Source organism: Cajanus cajan, chromosome 3 (assembly GCF_000230855.2).
Source record: "Cajanus cajan strain Asha chromosome 3, NIPB_CcT2T_4, whole genome shotgun sequence".
Classification (NCBI taxonomy): domain Eukaryota; kingdom Viridiplantae; phylum Streptophyta; class Magnoliopsida; order Fabales; family Fabaceae; genus Cajanus; species Cajanus cajan.
Window position 1 is genome coordinate 7,246,032 of NC_138519.1, and position 17,644 is coordinate 7,263,675.

The window sequence follows — 17,644 nt, forward strand, 5'->3', positions numbered from 1 at the left end:
ACCAATAAACATCACACTTGTTCTATGCTTTGTTATTTTTCAAGATGCCTATTTAGAAGCAGATCGATGATAAACAGAGCAGAAAGAAAGGCAAGGTTACACCAAAACAAAAACCAAATAGACACGACAGATCTTTATCATTTATGAAATAAAGGAATACGTGCCTTGTTTCAATCTAGATATCATCATTATCGATATTGTACATTCTATTTGGAAAAAAACAAAATAATAAGTAACTAATACAACTTATCTTATTACCTATTATTATCAAAAATAATAAATCCACAAACTTTTCCTTAAAACCAACCACTATAATTCTTCCATCTTCATAAATTGAGGTACAACCGTACAATACAGATAAACCAATTTGTTCACAACTTGAAGATAAGACACGAACAAAACAAATATTGATACGGCATAAATCCCAGTGATCAAGTAAGTCTTTTATGCAATTTACTTATGTATGTATCTATTATATGTGTGCCACTATCACTATGGTATATGGATGGATGGAAAACACCTATAACTAATCTTGGACCACATCTACTTAATTTATAATCTGTCACTTTCAAAATAATTTTACAATGGTACTAATAACTAATCACAGCACTAGAAGTATCAGAGGACAATTGTTGCTTACGAGCTCGTGCAGCCAAGCCAGCAAACCAAGCAACTCTCATCAACTGAAGACCGAGAATTAGCACCCACCAACAAACCAACCCCCTAATTGTATGCATCACCCATGCTGGTGCACTAAGCTCAACACCGAGCTTTAATCCCCTCATTAGTTGCAAGACACGGTAAGACTCATAAATGACAGGGGTAACAAGCCAGACTGGTGATTGCCAATGCCAAGTTAACATCTCAGTCAGAAACTGTACTGACAAAAGAAGAAGATAGGGACCAAGGAGAACTGCAAATGAGATGATAGGTAGTTGAGGTTGGAGAAAGTTCTTCTGAGATCCAAACATCATCAACAATGGGATAATAAACCCAGTAAGAGTTGCAACAACGTTCCAGAACTGGTAACTGAAGGGAGCCTTGCTTTTGCAGTCTTGTGTTGGATACTTTGGACGTGAACAAGCGTCAGCCATGAGGAGAAAAAGGGTTGCACCAAGGTTAAATATAAAATCAAGTCCAACTAAGGAAAGTAGGCTGGCTATATTGGGGCCAAGAAAGATAGATGATATTGGTAACCATAACGTCGGGGCCATGCCAGTTGCAAGGAGAACTGAAGGACCCAGAAGCCACAATGGCCACTTGAAAAACTGAAGCTGCAGCCCCGGCTGTGATATTGTCTCTACGACCCCTTCAGCATTTGTTGTTGATGAGTCAGCTGTTTTATTGGATTCAAGAGTTTCAAATATATTGGCGCTTTGCTGCAAAAAAGTATCACTTTGATTATCAGTAGGAGCATACGTGACAGGTGATGACTCCCATGGAGTTAACTTAGTGCAGCATACGTAGGTTTGATTAATGTGAATGCTAGGAAAGGCGGATTGTTGGGGTTGGAATAGTTTTCCAGATTTCAATAATCCTTGGCTTCTGGATTGCACCCTTCTGAAAGTGGCGGTATGTACTCCATAATGGGCTTGAATTAATGATGCCATTCCTGTATTCATTCTTGACTACAGATACTCTAAAGGGTTTTATGCTCTTTGTTCTCTTGCACCTGAAATTAAGAAATTGCAAAGTGTAGATGATAAACACAGTTAACCTCCAAAAAAAAAAAATTTGGACTGTTGGAGTGAGAAAGTAATGTGATAACAAAACATACATCAACATCATGGATGCTACCTTAAGAAGAGAATAAGTCTAGATTTAAAAGGAAATATGAAGAACAAATAAAAAATTTATTCAAGAGATATGGACAAAGTGAATTACAGGACCTCTACTACCTAATACTGATTATAAGAGCAGAAAGTGGCACACAAATAGTACAGTTCTCCAAAATGAGATTGGGACACCTTCAGTTACACCAGATATCCCCTGATAAGATAAAACTAAAAATCAAGTCTATTTTCTAGTTCACTTTCATTTTCTTTTCTCACCAGCTCCGAACAAGCAAAAAAGTGGAAGATATACTTCTAGTGTAACAGATACAATTCCAGGTGAAAAACAGAAACTAAGACAGATTTCAGAGTAACAAATTCATAAAGTGAAGGTTTAAAGAATGGTGCTAGTTGCAAAGCTAAACAAAGAAAACCAAAAGGGAAATCTATTACGTGAAATGGGTATACTAAAATAGCATTGAGTCAGATCAATAAGTGCAAGCAGTTGGTTAATCAATATCACATCATGCAATACAATCGAGTAGTTTTCTAAATTAGCTAGTTAATTTCTTCATTTCTTAACAAATCACTCAGCTTAAATGCCAAAGAGGTAAGCTGAAACACAAAACTAGTCAGTCAGCACAGCAAGAACTAAAAACAAGTCAGCTATAAATTCTTAGGATTTTATTAAGCTGGAAACACAATCTAGTTAACTGTGAAAATTTCTAGTAGACCAAGAATAGATAACAAAAAACTTGACTATTTTTTCATGAAAAATACAAAAAACTTGACTATTTTTTCATGAAAAATAGAGTACACATAATGAAAAAACAATTTTGTCAATGGAAAACCAAATATACTGAACTTGAAGCGCAATCTGGAAAATGAAATTTGAACTTTAGTCAGCTAAAAACCTCTGAATTTTAAGATAAATTTTTTATCAACAGAAAACCAAATCTACTTAACTTGAAGCACAATCTGGAACTTGGAAATTGAATTTTAGTCAGCTAGAAATCTCTGAATCTGAAGATTTCAGACAGTCAAAGTTTAAACTTACTGAGACTTATGCCACCAGTATACTCATTCTGTTTCAAAATACCAATTATTTAAGTGGCATTTGGCATAAGAAATATCTCATTCTTAACTAAATTACATTACTTGAAATGAGATTTTAAGCAACAGGATTCTCGTTCCTGGGAAGTATTTTTTCCTTCTTCTACTAAACATGAGAAACTTTATTCCCATTCCACTTTCCCAAGAATGTCCAAACATTCCTTATCCCAAAAGGAACCTTAGGGTAATGACCTAAGAAATAAAAAAGTTATCTCCAATTGTACAACAAGCACAAGCAAACCCTTATCCCACCAGGTGAGATCAACTACATGGATCACACGTCAACAGATAGCTCCAATTGTACTGTTTATACTTTATATATATATATATATATATATATATATATATATATATATATATATATATATAATACATTTGACTAAATTACACTTTATTATCTAACTAAAAATATTATTACCCCATTAATGCCCTGACTCTGTTATTCCACTTGACAGATATACCTAAAAGGATAAAATTGTCAAAAATATAAGTAGAGTGTTCTTAGCTTTCTTATGCACAAACGTGTGTTAAGTGGCCAGAGCATCACCAGAATCAAATTCATCGTGGTAGCAACCAGTTTAGCTAAACTTCAATACCCCTTTCCATCGAGTTAATACTATTATTTTTCTAATAAACATTAAACATCGGTAAATACTAAATAAACAAATATTATATTCACAATTCCCTCAGGTCTATTAATTCACAATTTCACATATTGCAACTCTTAATTTTAGAACTAACAAGTCTATTAGGGCATACCCTAATCTCTTTGACCATGATACAGTTAGCGTCGAAAACCAAGAAAAGCTCATGGACCAAACAGGGAACAACAGAGATACGAAAAAGTAAAATGAAATTGAGAGGAAAATAAAAGAAAAACAGAAAGAGAGTGTGACCTTTGGGCGAAATCGCATGGGTTTCAAACGAACATTCTACAAAGGTTGTGTTATCAGCTTTTAATTGATGTGGAGTAAAACAAAGAGAATACTTTTGTTCCGGCGAAAATCTGTTGTCAATTTATTTTAAGAGAGGTAATCTCAAAGATCCAAAGTTTCAATACATTTTTATATATAAACTTATAAAAAATTTTAAAAAAATTAATTTAATTATAAAATAAATAATCTAAATTATACTTATAAAATAAAAAATAAGATAAAATTATAAAGATTAAAATTATAAGATTTCAATAATATTATAAAATATTTATATAAAAAATTAATAAATAATAGAAATAAAATTATTAAAATTACAATATAGAAATTCAAAAATTTAACACAAAAAGACAAAATATATACTTAAAAAATTATTAAAATTAAAATATAGAAATTCAAAAATTTTAAGTTAAAAGATAAAAATATACTTAAAAAATTATTAAAATTAAACTATTTAAATATATAATCATTTTATTACAAATAAATTAGAATATATAAAATAAAAATAAAAAATGACTAAATAATTTAAAAATTAAAAAAATAAAATATCATAAATATTATTTAAATAAATTATTAAAAATATAAATATAAAAAACTGTACCGGTACTCTCTCAAATAAATGAGTACCATAGAATTTCTCTTATTTCAAATATACTCTCGACTCTTTACACATATATAATTGTATTGTAAATCAAAATTTACCGTAATTAAATATATCATAATCTATTACTTTTTCTCTCCACATTTATTATTAAAAAAATTAATAATTTTTTAGTAATTATCATTTTTTTAAATATTTATCCATTCTATTATTTTTATTATTTAACTAATTTTATTTTTTAATAATCTATTTTTTATATATTTTATTTTCATTTATTTTTAAATAAAATATAAAGACATGAAATATCTTAATTCCATAAATCATAATTAAATAAATTTATTTTATCAATCAATTTGAAAATAATTATGGTAATTATAAAGGAATATTTCATAAAATTTAATAAATTGATTGTCGTATTATATATAATGAAAATCAATATAAGATCTAATTTTTTTTATTTTTTTTTATTTTATATTTATACTAGTCTATAAGGAAATATTCTTTATAGTAATTATTTTTTATCTCTATATTTAGTAGATTATTATATCTTCTTATTATTAAAAAAAATTAATAATTTTTTAGTAATTATCATTTTATTTAATAACTACCTATTCTATTATTTTTATTATTTAACTAACTTTATTGCTTAATAATCTAAATTTTTTATTTTATTTTTAAATAAAATATAGAAACATAAAGTGTTTTAATTCCACTAATTATAATTAAATAAATTTATTTTATTGATCAATTTGAAAATAATTATAATAATTACAAAAAAAAATATTTCATAAAATTTAATAAATTGATTGTCGTATTATATATAATGAATATTAATATAAGATCTATTTTTTTATTTTTTTTATTTTATATAAATATATATTCATTGTAATTAATTACTATAAACACGTATTATAAAGTAGAAAATAGATTATGATAAAATAATAAATGAATAAAATAAAATAATAAAGTAATAAGAATAATAAATACAAACATGATTATAATTTTTATTACTATTAGCAGTTAAAGTAATATAATAATTTATTATCGTTATTATAATACATATTTATAGTAAATTATCATAAAATCACAAAAATAAACAGAATATATATATATATATAAAACAGTGCAAAACTTTAATAGAATGATGAATACGTTATATGAAATCAAAATTCATTTATGATTTATTTGAGTAATTTAATCATAATATATACCTACTATGATACCCTAACTTCTATAATTCATATGATATTCTATTTTTCAGAATTATCATTGTATTAAATATTTGTAATAGATTATTATAAGCACTAAAATAAATAAAAAAATATCATAATTATAAAAAAATTATAAATTTATAAATTATTTATCACATTTAAGCATGACATTTAAACTCGCACTTGTGGATAACATTACTTATTCTTACATTTTCTTTGTCCTTCCCTAATAATTTTATGTACTTTTTTAGTTTGGGATTTTTTTAGCGAAACCCTTTTTCATAAAATATAGTTGTCATACATAAAGTCCTAACCTCACTTTTGAGCCAACTAATGGGGTGGGAAGGTTTCATTTTCATGCCCTTAACTAATAACTTTGCTTTCCATTGCGACTGTTGCAAAATTCCATATGATGGCTCTAGCAGGTTTGCATTGCCTAGTGCATTTTAATATCAACCTCCCCCAGGCTTCGAGGACGAGCTATCCAATAAGGTCACGAAGCTCAATTAAGTGGAGAGGCAGATTTGCCACTTGAGTGAATCCCCATTAAGGAGGTTAGATGTACTAGTAAGCACCCTTTCGGTCATGCAATAGGTCGAAAGGGGCGCCCAAACTAATGAAACGCACCAATTGGCACTCCTTCGGTCGAACAATGGGCCGAGAGGGGGGCCCGAACCAAGGAACCACACCAACTGCCCCCTCAGGTTAGGAAATAGACCGAAAGGAATGCCTTAGCCGAATGAAACACAACACCCCTTCGGCCCCAAGCTTGGCCGAACACCCCTTCGGCCCCAAGGTTGGCCGAGAACCTGAAGAAAGAGCCTATGATAAACACGTGGCAAACCAACTGCCTACTTTGCATTAATTACCATACCAGATTAAGACAGGATTAAGGTTAAATCATGTATTACCCATTTCCCAAGGATGAAGGCCCACCAGGCCCACATATGTCACTATAAATATACAGGTGGTGTGACATAAATGAGGTACGCTACTATTCCCGCTAATGCATTTATTCCTCTAAACCGAACACTGACTTGATCGTCGAAGTGCCTGTGCAGGTACCCTCCCCCACCACGTGAAGCTAGTGTTCGGACGATACGGAAGATTCAGAAGAACTTGAAGGCAACTAGGAAGGATCAAGAAGAAGAGTGTTCTTACGCAGGAACATTTTGGCGCCCACCGTGGGGCCGAAACCAGAACGGTTCTCGACCCTGAAGCGAGATGGTACTTACAAGAAGTCAACAAGAGAACGCAGCCACAGAATACCCCTACGGGATGCCCCGGGACAATCCTAGGCAACAGGCTAATCAGAACGAGGATGAAATGGAAGAGTCATTGTGAAAATATTTTGTGCAAGGCAAAGTACAAAGGGGTTTAGAGATTTTTACTTGAAGAGGCTTGGTTATTAAGTGGCTCGATAGTAGCTCACCTCCCTCCAAAGTTCAATTTGTACTCTTAGACCTCCAAGTGCCAAGTCTAGCACTTCCAAAAATATTATTTTCTTAAAATCTATTTTTGTGTGAAGAGAAAAATCTTGTTGTTTAAAATGTCTCAACAATCCAACTATAGTGGAAGTGATAGCTCTCCTAAAAATATTTCTTACTTAACAAAAGAGCTAAAATCACTTAAACTATGGAAGAAGCAAGAGGCCTTTCAAAAAGAGAAGGAGAAAATTGAAAGAGAGGCCAAACTTGCTATCCTAGATGAGAAGTTGAGAATTCTTAAACAAGAAGAAGAAAAATTGAAAGAAGACATGAGAAAACACAAAAGAAGAAGAAAAATGAAAATCAAAAGAAAAGAAGAAATAGAAAAAAATAAAGAACTTTGTGCAGGGAAGAGTAAAGAGGAAGAAATATCTTCTAAAGTATTTGTGACTAAAGAGAATTGTTTTAGTATTAAAACTCCTATGAAAAAAATTATCTTTATTCATAAAGATCTTAACTCTTGCCCTCATTCTACCACTAGTCTTGAAGAGGAGATTCATAAATCCATTATTTTTAAAGAAAAAGAGTCTCAACTTCAAGATTTGGTGAAAGAGAAGTGGACTTCATTTAGTTCTACTTCTCATGCTACTTCCTTGGTGGTGTCCAAGGTAAATAGCCTTCCTTTGTTTAGGACTTTTCCTACCTTAGTTGTGTCAATAATGCACCCAATTTATGGAATATATTATTTGTTGGATATAACATCTGAACCTTCAAGGTTCTTTGTGACAAATTCTTTACATAACTATCCAACAAATAATATAATCCAAAATTGTTTAGGAAATTTCTTACTAGTATTTTTCTTATTTTCTAGGAAATGCCTAGGTTACCATATAGGGTACTTTAGGCAAGATGTTTTAGTTTTTAGGATTAAGTCTTTAGTGTGCTATAGTTTTAGTTTTAGCACATTTTTAGGATTTAGAAATATACCTAGTCTATGTTTAGGAGAGGATCCTATTCATTATATTAGTAGGTCTAGTGTCATAGATTTCTTTAGGTTCCATGAAAGGATTCCTTCTAGGATATTCCTTTCACATTTATTTTTTGAAAATATTACCTCTCATGAATTTTATTATATATTTGTAGGTATGGCCAATAATCATGAGGACCCTCGAGATTTGAGGTCAAATCCTTTTCAAGAGGGAGGGGATGATAGACTATGGCCAAGGCCAAGGAATCCAAGAGGTGATATACTAAAAGAACCAAGAGGAATGGGATGATCTTAAAGACCTTTTTCATATATTTTGTACATAGTTCCTTTGTATAGGTCTAATTTTGCCTTTGTATTTGTGAGGCACTTTACTTGCTTTTCATTAGTGATTGTATATTGATTTTAGGGTGGGTTACTTGGAGAGTTTAACTCCATTTAACCTCCTTTGTTGATACATTCATTTTATATTTTTTCAGTAGGGAAAAAGGGGGTGGCATTTAGCAATGCTTGAGGGTGTGACTAGTAATTGGGCCAGAATTGGGCCTAGGCAAAATTTTGCATATTAGACTCATTTTGCTCCTAATTTTTCATAAATTTGATTTAGCTAGGTCTCATCATCATATGATGAACCTAACTAAACCAAATCAAAGAATTTCAAAATAAATCATGGAGCATTTTGGAGCCTTGACCGCCTAGCTTGTGTCTTAGTTCTTGGCCAAAATTCACTAGTTCTTTCTTCAAGTTTTGAAGCTTGCCTTCCAAGTTTCTAAACCTTGGTAGGTTAGGCTGACCTTACCATGGTTCTTAAGTGAACCATGGTCAAGGTTAGCTTCTCCTACAAGTTTTATAAACCATGGAAGGTTAGTTACACCTTACCATGGTTCGTAGTGAACCATGGTTAAGGTTAGCTTCTCCTAGAAGCTACCTCTCCCTATAATTTCGTTTTCTCTTCACTTGTAATCACTTTTGGACATTAATGAGACTTAGAATTCAGAAATTCTCTCTCATTTTCAAGAGTCAAATTCGTGAGAAAAACTTCTCCTAGTTTTCTCTCAAAGTTCCTTCTCCTAGAAGCTTGGTTCTTCAAGCTTCTTCACCTCTCTAAGAGGTAACCGAACCTCCTCAAAGGTGCTTCTCCTCCATTGAAGCTTCTTCAAAGGAGAATTCCAAGGTCAAAACGTGATAACCTCATGGAGCATTTCGGTCCTTGCATGGAAAGCTTGGAAGAATATCAATCCTCTCCAAGTACTTCCATCAGATGGTATAAGGAAGTCAATGTTCCTCGTCCATCAGGTGGACCAGCGACAACGCAAGACCAACAACGAAGACAGGGAAGGACTCCATTCACGCCAGAAATTGCCGGGGCTCGTTTGCCCGACAACTGGAAAAACCTGACCTTGGAAAAATACGACGGAACCACCGACCCTGAAGAGCATTTGGATGTTTTCGTCACCCAGGTCGGCTTGTACACGGACGAGGACGCTATTCTTTGCAAAGTCTTCCCCACCTCCTTAAAGGGACCGGCACTCAACTGGTTTACCAGGCTTCCACCAGGGACCGTGGACTCTTTCACGTCCTTGTCCTCCCGCTTTGTGATACAATTCGCTACGAGCCGTCCGCACCAACTCACCTCGATCGCGTTGGTCAACATTCGCCAAGAGAAGAAGGAACCTCTTAGAACTTTCATGGAGAGGTTTGGAAAAATGACACTATCTATTCGCGATTTGGACCCAGCCGTTGCCATGCATCACTTAACCACGGCATTACGACCTGGCCCATTCGTCAATAGCTTGTGTAAGAAACCACCCCGAGACCTTGACGACCTGAGACAAAGAGCCACGAAATACATGCAGATGGAGGAATTGGCTGAATTTAGAAGTCAAAACCGACCCGACTTGTTTCTCGCCAAAAAAGAAAGTGACAAGGAGCTCCCCAGACCTCGTCCCCGAGACACCACCGACCGAGAGAAGAATAACAGAGGTCCTAGGTACATGCAATACACGCCGCTTAACACGAGTAGGGCCAAGGTGTTGGAGCAGGCGTTAACCACGGAAGTATTAGCTGTTCCCCGAAGAGCCATGACCCCGCCTCACGCCGACACATCCAAGGCGTGTCAATTCCACAGGAATAGAGGACACACTACTGAAGAGTGCTCCGCCCTTCGGGATCGTATTGAGGATCTCGTTAAAGCCGGACATCTCCAAAATTTTGTTCGAGGAGATAACAGGAGAAACAATTATCGTACAGGCAGGGAGGAGGGCCGAAGAGAAAATCGAGAACGAGCACCCCCCAGGCACCGATCCCGTGAACGCAGCAGGTCTCAACAAGAAAGAAACACTCAACAGCGAGACCGAAACCAACCCAGGCGAGTTATAAACACCATTGCGGGAGGCTTCGCCGGAGGAGGGAGTTCTTCGTCGGCCCGGAAAAGACACCTAAGGGCAATCAAATCGGTTAACACCATAGGACGGGCAGCTGCCATTCGTATGCCCCCTATCACATTCACTGATCAAGATTTTCAAGGTGTCGACCCAGTGCAAGATGATCCCATGGTCATCAGTGTGGAAATTAATAACTGCATTGTAAGAAAAACTCTTGTCGATCAGGGAAGCTCGGTGACATCTTATACTGGAAAACTTTCGAACAGCTCGGCATCCCCGAACAGGAATTGACGCCTTATGATGAACCGTTGGTGGGATTCTCCAGTGAACGAGTGGACACAAGGGGAACAATAGATCTGTACACCTATTTCGGAGACGACTAGCAGAGACGAAGGATAAAAATACGGTACGTTGTGGTGAGTGCTAACACGTCGTATAATATCCTCTTAGGTCGACCTTCCCTGAACAGGCTTAGAGCCATCGTCTCTACCCCTCACTTAGCAATGAAATTTCCGTCTGAAGAAGGCAAGATCATTACACTGCACGTCGATTAAAAGACAGCCCGCGAATGTTACCTGGCCAGTCTAAAGGTACAACCGACTCCGAAGACGACCCGACGCCGAGACGTCAATGTCATTGGAGATATTGGTCAATACAAAATGGGGGACTTAGAACTTGATCCCAGAATAGAGGACGAACATAGGGTTGAGCCGACGGAAACGACAGTCCCTTTCCAGCTCGGGAAGGTGGAGGACCAAGTCACATACCTAAGTTCCCAATTAACAGATGACGACGCGGAAAACATTAAACGAGTCTTGTTGATGTATTCAGATTTGTTCGCCTGGACAGCAGCCGATATGCCGGGCATCGACCTAGCTTCCACTGCCACAGACTCTCGGTTTGCCGAGATGCCAAGCCTATCGCCCAGAAAAAAAGAAAAATGGGGGGAGATAGATCTCAAGCGATAAAAGAGGAGACTGCCAAATTACTTCAAGCCGGATTCATAAGGGAGGTCAAGTACTCCACATGGTTGGCCAACGTGGTGATGGTTAAAAAATCCAATGGGAAGTGGCGAATGTGCACAGACTACACGGATCTGAACAAAGCATGCCCAAAAGATGCTTACCCTCTGCCCCACATCGACGCATTGGTCGATGGAGCGGCCGGCCATCAGAGATTAAGTTTCCTAGATGCCTATTCGGGGTATAATCAGATACCGATGTACCCCTCAGACGAAACCAAGACCGCATTCATCACAGACTCAGCTAATTTTTGTTACAAGGTAATGCCATTCGGCTTGAAGAATGCAGGGGCCACATACCAACGCCTCATGGACAAAATTTTTTCTCAACAAATTGGGGCATGTTTGGAGGTCTACGTGGATGATATGGTGATCAAATCTAACTCCGCCGCTGATCATTTAAGAGATCTGAAAGTGATTTTTGACGAGGTAAGGCGGCACAACATGCGATTGAACCCAGCTAAATGCACCTTCGGAATAGCAGGGGGAAAATTTCTCGGCTTCATGTTGTCAAAGAGAGGCATAGAAGCCAACCCGGATAAGTGTCAGGCCGTTATCAATATGAGAAGCCCTCTTAATGTAAAGGAAGTGCAACGCTTAGCCGGACGAATCGCCTCCCTAGCCCGATTCCTGCCCTGTATGGCGGACCGATCCAGACCCATTATGTCCCTACTAAAGAAAGCCACCAAGTTTAAGTGGACCGATGAATGTGAATCTGCTTTCCAAAACTTCAAGACGATACTAACTGCTCCACCGTTGCTAGCCAAACCCGACCCTCAGTTGGACATGATAGTGTACCTTTCGGTCTCAGACAAAGCCATCAGCACTGTATTAGTGCAAGAAAAAACAGAGCAAAGGCCGGTATACTTCATCAGCAGGGTCTTACAGGAGGCCGAAACGAGATATCAACATCTCGAAAGGACCGTTCTCGCTCTTGTGCATACAGCCAGGCGTCTTCGACACTACTTCCAGAGTCACAGGATACTGGTCTGAACAGATAGCCCCATTGCAAAAGTCCTACGAAAGCCCGAATTGGCCGGAAGGATGGTCGCTTGGTCCATCGAATTGTCGCAATTTGATATTCGTTTTGAGCCAAGGGGACCCATCAAGGCGCAATGTATGGCCGACTTCATCAATGAATTCACTTCGCCGGTAACCCTAGATCCACACTCATGGACACTACACGTGGACGGATCGTCCAACCAACACGGCAGCGGCGCCGGTATCATTTTGGAAGGACCGGGGACAATAATAATAGAACAATCATTGCAGTTTGGATTCAAAGCCTCTAATAACCAAGCAGAATACGAGGCTCTTCTCGCGGGACTAAGGTTGGCCGCCGAACTCGACATCACTAAGCTCCAGTGCTTTAGCGATTCACAAGTGGTAACAGGGCAAGTTAACGGCACTTTCCAGATCAAAGATCCGACTTTGCTATTGTACTTTCATGCTTTCCATAAGCTAAAAAGCAACTTCGAAGAGGTCCAAGTCACGCACACTCCCCGGGAACACAACGTTAGGGCCGACCAACTAGCTAAACTCGCTAGTAGCAAGAAAACCAGCCATTTGCGTAGCGTGATACAACAACAGTTACTTAGACCGAGCATCAATGAAACTGAATGCCTGAAGATTGATCAGGGAAGCCCGTGTTGGATGGATGCCATAGTAAACCACCTTCGGACCGGGGAATTGCCCGAAGACCCCCTAGGAGCGAAGAAAATGAGGACCACAGCCGCACGGTATACGTTGATTGCCGGAGAAATGTATAAGCGAGGCATTTCCTCCCCCTTGTTGAAATGCCTCACTCCCGAGCAGGCAAGCTATGTTCTCCGAGAAATTCATGAAGGAGTGTGCGGGACTCATTCTAGAAGCCGGACTCTCGCAACAAAAGTAATTCGGGCCGGTTACTACTGGCCCACCTTGAAAACCGATTGTGCCAAGTTTGTACAACATTGCAGGCAGTGTCAACAACATGGACCTCTAACGCATCAACCTCCAGAGGAGCTCCATCCTATAACCACTCCATGGCCATTCTCTGTTTGGGGCATGGACATTCTCGGACCATTCCCGCCGGGTAGGGGACAAGTGAAATTCCTGGTAGTAGCAGTAGATCACTTCACTAAGTGGATTGAAGCAGAAGCGTTGGCTACCATTACGGCCAACAATGTCTAAAAGTTCTTCTGGAAGAATGTCGTCACACGTTTCGGAATCCCATACGCCTTGATAACAGATAATGGTCTACAATTCACCGATCGACGCTTCAACGAATTTTTGACCGAGTTAGGTGTCAAACATAAGATGACCTCGGTCGAACATCCCCAATCCAACGGGCAGGCTGAAACGGCAAACAAAGTCATCTTAAAGGAGTTAAAACGACGACTTGGACAAGCTAAGGGATCCTGGCCGGATCACGTACCGGACATCCTATGGGCATACCGGTGCACCCCACAGAGTTCAACCAGAGAGACCCCTTTCCGGCTGACCTACGGCACAGATGCAATGATCCCGGTTGAGGTGGGGGAACCTTCGCTAAGGCGAACACAGTTCGATGAAGACACCAATCGGGAAGCACTCAACATTGAGATGGATTTGGTGGAAGAAATCCGAGACCGAGCTCTTATCAATATGGAGGCATGTCGCACCAGGTTAGCAAAGAAAATTCGAACCAAAGTAAAACCAAGGGAGTTTCAAGCTGGGGATCTCGTGTGGCGAACTACTGGAGAAGCAAGAAAAGACAAAGCTCAGGGCAAACTTGCACCTAATTGGGACGGCCCGTTTCGCATAATGCATAACTTGAAAAACGGAGCCTACAAGTTGGAAGAGCTCTCGGGAAAGGCTATTCCCCGAACATGGAACGCAACGCATTTGAAACATTATTTCAGTTAAACAGTATGTAATTGTTTCGGTGTACTCTTTTCCTTCCTCAGGTTTTGCCCTCTATAAAAATGTGAAAGAGGTTTTTCTGGGAAAGGTTTTTAACGAGGCACCATATCAATGAAACAAGCTCTTTCGAATCATTCATTTGCCCAATTTAATTACAAGTTAAATCATGCATGCCCTCCCGAACTACCTCGTTCGGCCAAGGAAGGATAATCAATTCCCTCCCGAGTACCTTAACTCGGTCAAGGACGAAGTAACATTCCCTCCCGAATTACCTCGTTCGGCCAAGGATGAACAATCAATTCCCTCTCGAGTACCTTAACTCGGTCAAGGACGAAGTAACATTCCCTCTCGAACTACCTCGTTCGGCCAAGGAAGGATAATCAATTCCCTCCCGAGTACCTTAACTCGGTCAAGGACGAAGTAACATTCCCTCCCGAACTACCTCGTTCGGCCAAGGATGAACAATCAATTCCCTCCCGAGTACCTTAACTCGGTCAAGGACGAAGTAACATTCCCTCCCGAACTACCTCGTTCGGCCAAGGATGAACAATCAATTCCCTCCCGAGTACCTTAACTCGGTCAAGGACGAAGTAACATTCCCTCCCGAACTACCTCGTTCGGCCAAGGATGAACAATCAATTCCCTCCCGAGTACCTTAACTCGGTCAAGGACGAAGTAACATTCCCTCCCGAACTACCTCGTTCGGCCAAGGATGAACAATCAATTCCCTCCCAAGTACCTTAACTCGGTCAAAGACGAAGTAACATTCCCTCCCGAACTACCTCGTTCGGCCAAGGATGAACAATCAATTCCCTCCCGAGTACCTTAACTCGGTCAAGGACGAAAACTTATTCCCTCCCGAGTACCTTAACTCGAGCAAGGACGAAGTAACATTCCCTCCCGAACTACCTCGTTCGGCCAAGGATGAACACTTATCCCCTCCCGAGTACCTTAACTCGGTCAAGGACGAACACGTGTTCCCTCACGAACCATGTGGATCGGTTAAGGATGATTCAATAATTCCCTCCCAAGCAAACCTCGCCCGGCTGAAAGAAATCTCAACTTTATCGTTCAAATGGAAGCAAGTCTCCATAGAAAAACCGATTAATTTGAAAGCACAACGTCTACTTAAATGCGCAAGTATAAAAAAGTCCAAATAAGAACTAAAACTTCATTCAATTCAAAAGCGGCGCTAATGGCCTGGGGGGTACAATCGGGTATGGCTCATCCGGCCCAAGGAATCAAAAAAGAAACAAAAAATATACCCTATCCATATACATCATCAACAAAACAGATGTATGAATCCAAAACAGAGGCCGCCTAATCAGCATTGGTGGTCTGCTCGGTCTCGTCATCATCATTCAGAGTGGTCCCGGGATCCTCTGCCGGGGCCGATCGGGGCGGGGCCGCATCATCTGGCTCAAGGTTATCCGGCGCCTCGGCAAAATCCATGAATTCCCCCTGAAAGAAGTCCTTGCTCAATTCGAAAGAAAAGTCAGGGGGAAAAGCGCCGAAGTGGGTTGCCTGCCGAACGACATGCCAAAACCCCTCCTCGTGCTCCTTCACGATCTTGCCTTCGCACTCGGTCCGGAAGGCGGCCATAGCAGCTTCTGCCTCTGCCTTGGATTGTTGCTCCCGAGCAGCAGCCTCTTTCGCCTCTCGGACTCTTGCTTCTTCAGCCGCCAAGGCCCGAGCCTCCATCTCTGATAAAGCCCCTTTCAACCGGGCAATTTCAGCATCGGACGCAGCCTTGTCACTTGAGAGCGCCTCTTGGGCCGAGAGGGATTCTTGAAGGGCCGCCTTAGAGTCCTCCAAACTCTTCTGGAGACTATGCAGCTCGCCCATCGGCTCCAAAGCCATCTTCCTAAAAATAGTCGTCGCCCGGACATGTAACTCACATGCCATGGCCCATTGCGCCGAGGGAGTGGCCGCATCCAGCATCATGTGACCTTGGGCCGACAGAAGATCTGACGACATCACCCTTGCCGGCCGGATCTCCTCGGACAAAAAGTCCTTAGCCACAATGGCCGAAGGGACCGCCAAATCCGACGAAGGCCCTTCGACCCTGCGTTGCTTTGGCCGCGAGCCTTCCGGACCAGCCGCATCAGGTTTCTTCTTCCCCTTGTCTTTTCTCTTCCTGCTCTTTGGATCAGGAAGAGCAATGACAGGGGGCGTCGGTCGGGGGGCCTCCATGACTTGCGGCTGAGGATCAATCGAGACACTACGATGATCTTCGGCGGAGGACCCAGCCGGAGCCTTGTTCCTCATTAGCTGCCGATAAGACAAGCCTAACCCTTGCTGCGCCATCCAACCTGAAAAAATACAACAAGTCACAAATCAACCTAACAAGCACGAGCAACAGCAGATAAAAACAACACATACCCTCTAGCTCAAAACGAGGCCGAGGCGACTTGGGAAGCAGCACCAGGAACCGAGACGGGATGCACTTCGGCAATCCCTTAAGAACGCTTAAAGCCGACACCTCGGCGTCGGTCATCATATCCTCGGGAAAGTCATCGTACTTCCGAGGCTGACGAGTCCAATAGAAGGGAAAAAGAGGCTTCCCGTCGGCATCGTAAAAATAATTTCTACCGACTACAGGGTCTATGATCACCTTCAAAAACCCTGCTTTAAAGCCCTTAAAGGACGATGTGAAGGGCGTCAACAGCGGTCGGTCAGGGTTCCAAATCAACGACAACCACTTCACGATTTTATTAGACGGGCGCGTACAGAAAAAATGCAAAACTAAACCTACAGTCGGCTCTACATAATGGTATTTACACAACACCCGAAATGCTTGCATATAAGCCCACGCGTTCGGGTGCAACTGGGTCGGAGCCACGTTCAACACGCGAAGGACCCCCATCTGGAAATCATCAAACGGAAGCGACATCCCCAGTTCCCGAAAGAAACACTTGTACATATAAAAGAAATCCCCCTGACCTTCCCGCTTCGCAAGGAAAACCAGGTCGAGCTCCCCAGGGCCTTCGGCCCGGCATCGACGCAGCATGATAGGATAGGGATCCCAACCTTCCCATCGCCCCATCGTGCACAGACTAAGAAGGCGTATCACGGCGGCCCTCTCATGAAAACGAGAGAAATAGGCCGCCACCTCACCATCGACCCTATCGTACCCGGGGATCTCGTAAGGAGGGTATTTCTGCCTGTAATCCCCAGGGCTCATCTCGGCATCGGGTAATTCTGACCCAGTGGAACTCCCCGATTCCCCGCTACGCTCTGGCCCCGACCCAATGGGACCATCAACTATCTCTACTTCGGCGTTAAATGCTAGCATCTCGGCATCCACATTTTGGG

At 40.2% G+C, this 17,644-nt stretch overlaps 3 protein-coding genes across 3 annotated transcripts; 2 read left to right on the forward strand and 1 right to left on the reverse strand.

Annotated features, from left to right (window-relative positions):
• Window positions 1-290: 290 nt before the first annotated feature.
• Window positions 291-3,912, reverse strand: LOC109818613 (cytochrome P450 family protein). The gene is made up of 2 exons (XM_020384135.3): window positions 3,782-3,912; window positions 291-1,672 (listed from the first exon to the last, which is right to left on the reverse strand). The coding sequence occupies exon 2, from the start codon at window positions 1,620-1,622 to the stop codon at window positions 591-593; it is 1,032 nt and encodes a 343-aa protein (XP_020239724.1). The 5' UTR covers window positions 1,623-1,672; window positions 3,782-3,912; the 3' UTR covers window positions 291-590.
• Window positions 3,913-9,255: 5,343 nt separating this feature from the next.
• On the forward strand, window positions 9,256-12,439 carry LOC145955999 (uncharacterized). Its single transcript, XM_083071554.1, has 3 exons — window positions 9,256-10,603; window positions 10,651-10,783; window positions 11,257-12,439. Exons 1-3 carry the CDS (start codon window positions 9,256-9,258, stop codon window positions 12,437-12,439), a joined length of 2,664 nt encoding a protein of 887 aa, XP_082927680.1.
• Window positions 12,440-12,490: 51 nt separating this feature from the next.
• On the forward strand, window positions 12,491-13,618 carry LOC145956000 (uncharacterized). The gene has a single exon (XM_083071555.1). The coding sequence runs from the start codon at window positions 12,491-12,493 to the stop codon at window positions 13,616-13,618; it is 1,128 nt and encodes a 375-aa protein (XP_082927681.1).
• The last annotated feature ends 4,026 nt before the right edge of the window (window positions 13,619-17,644 follow it).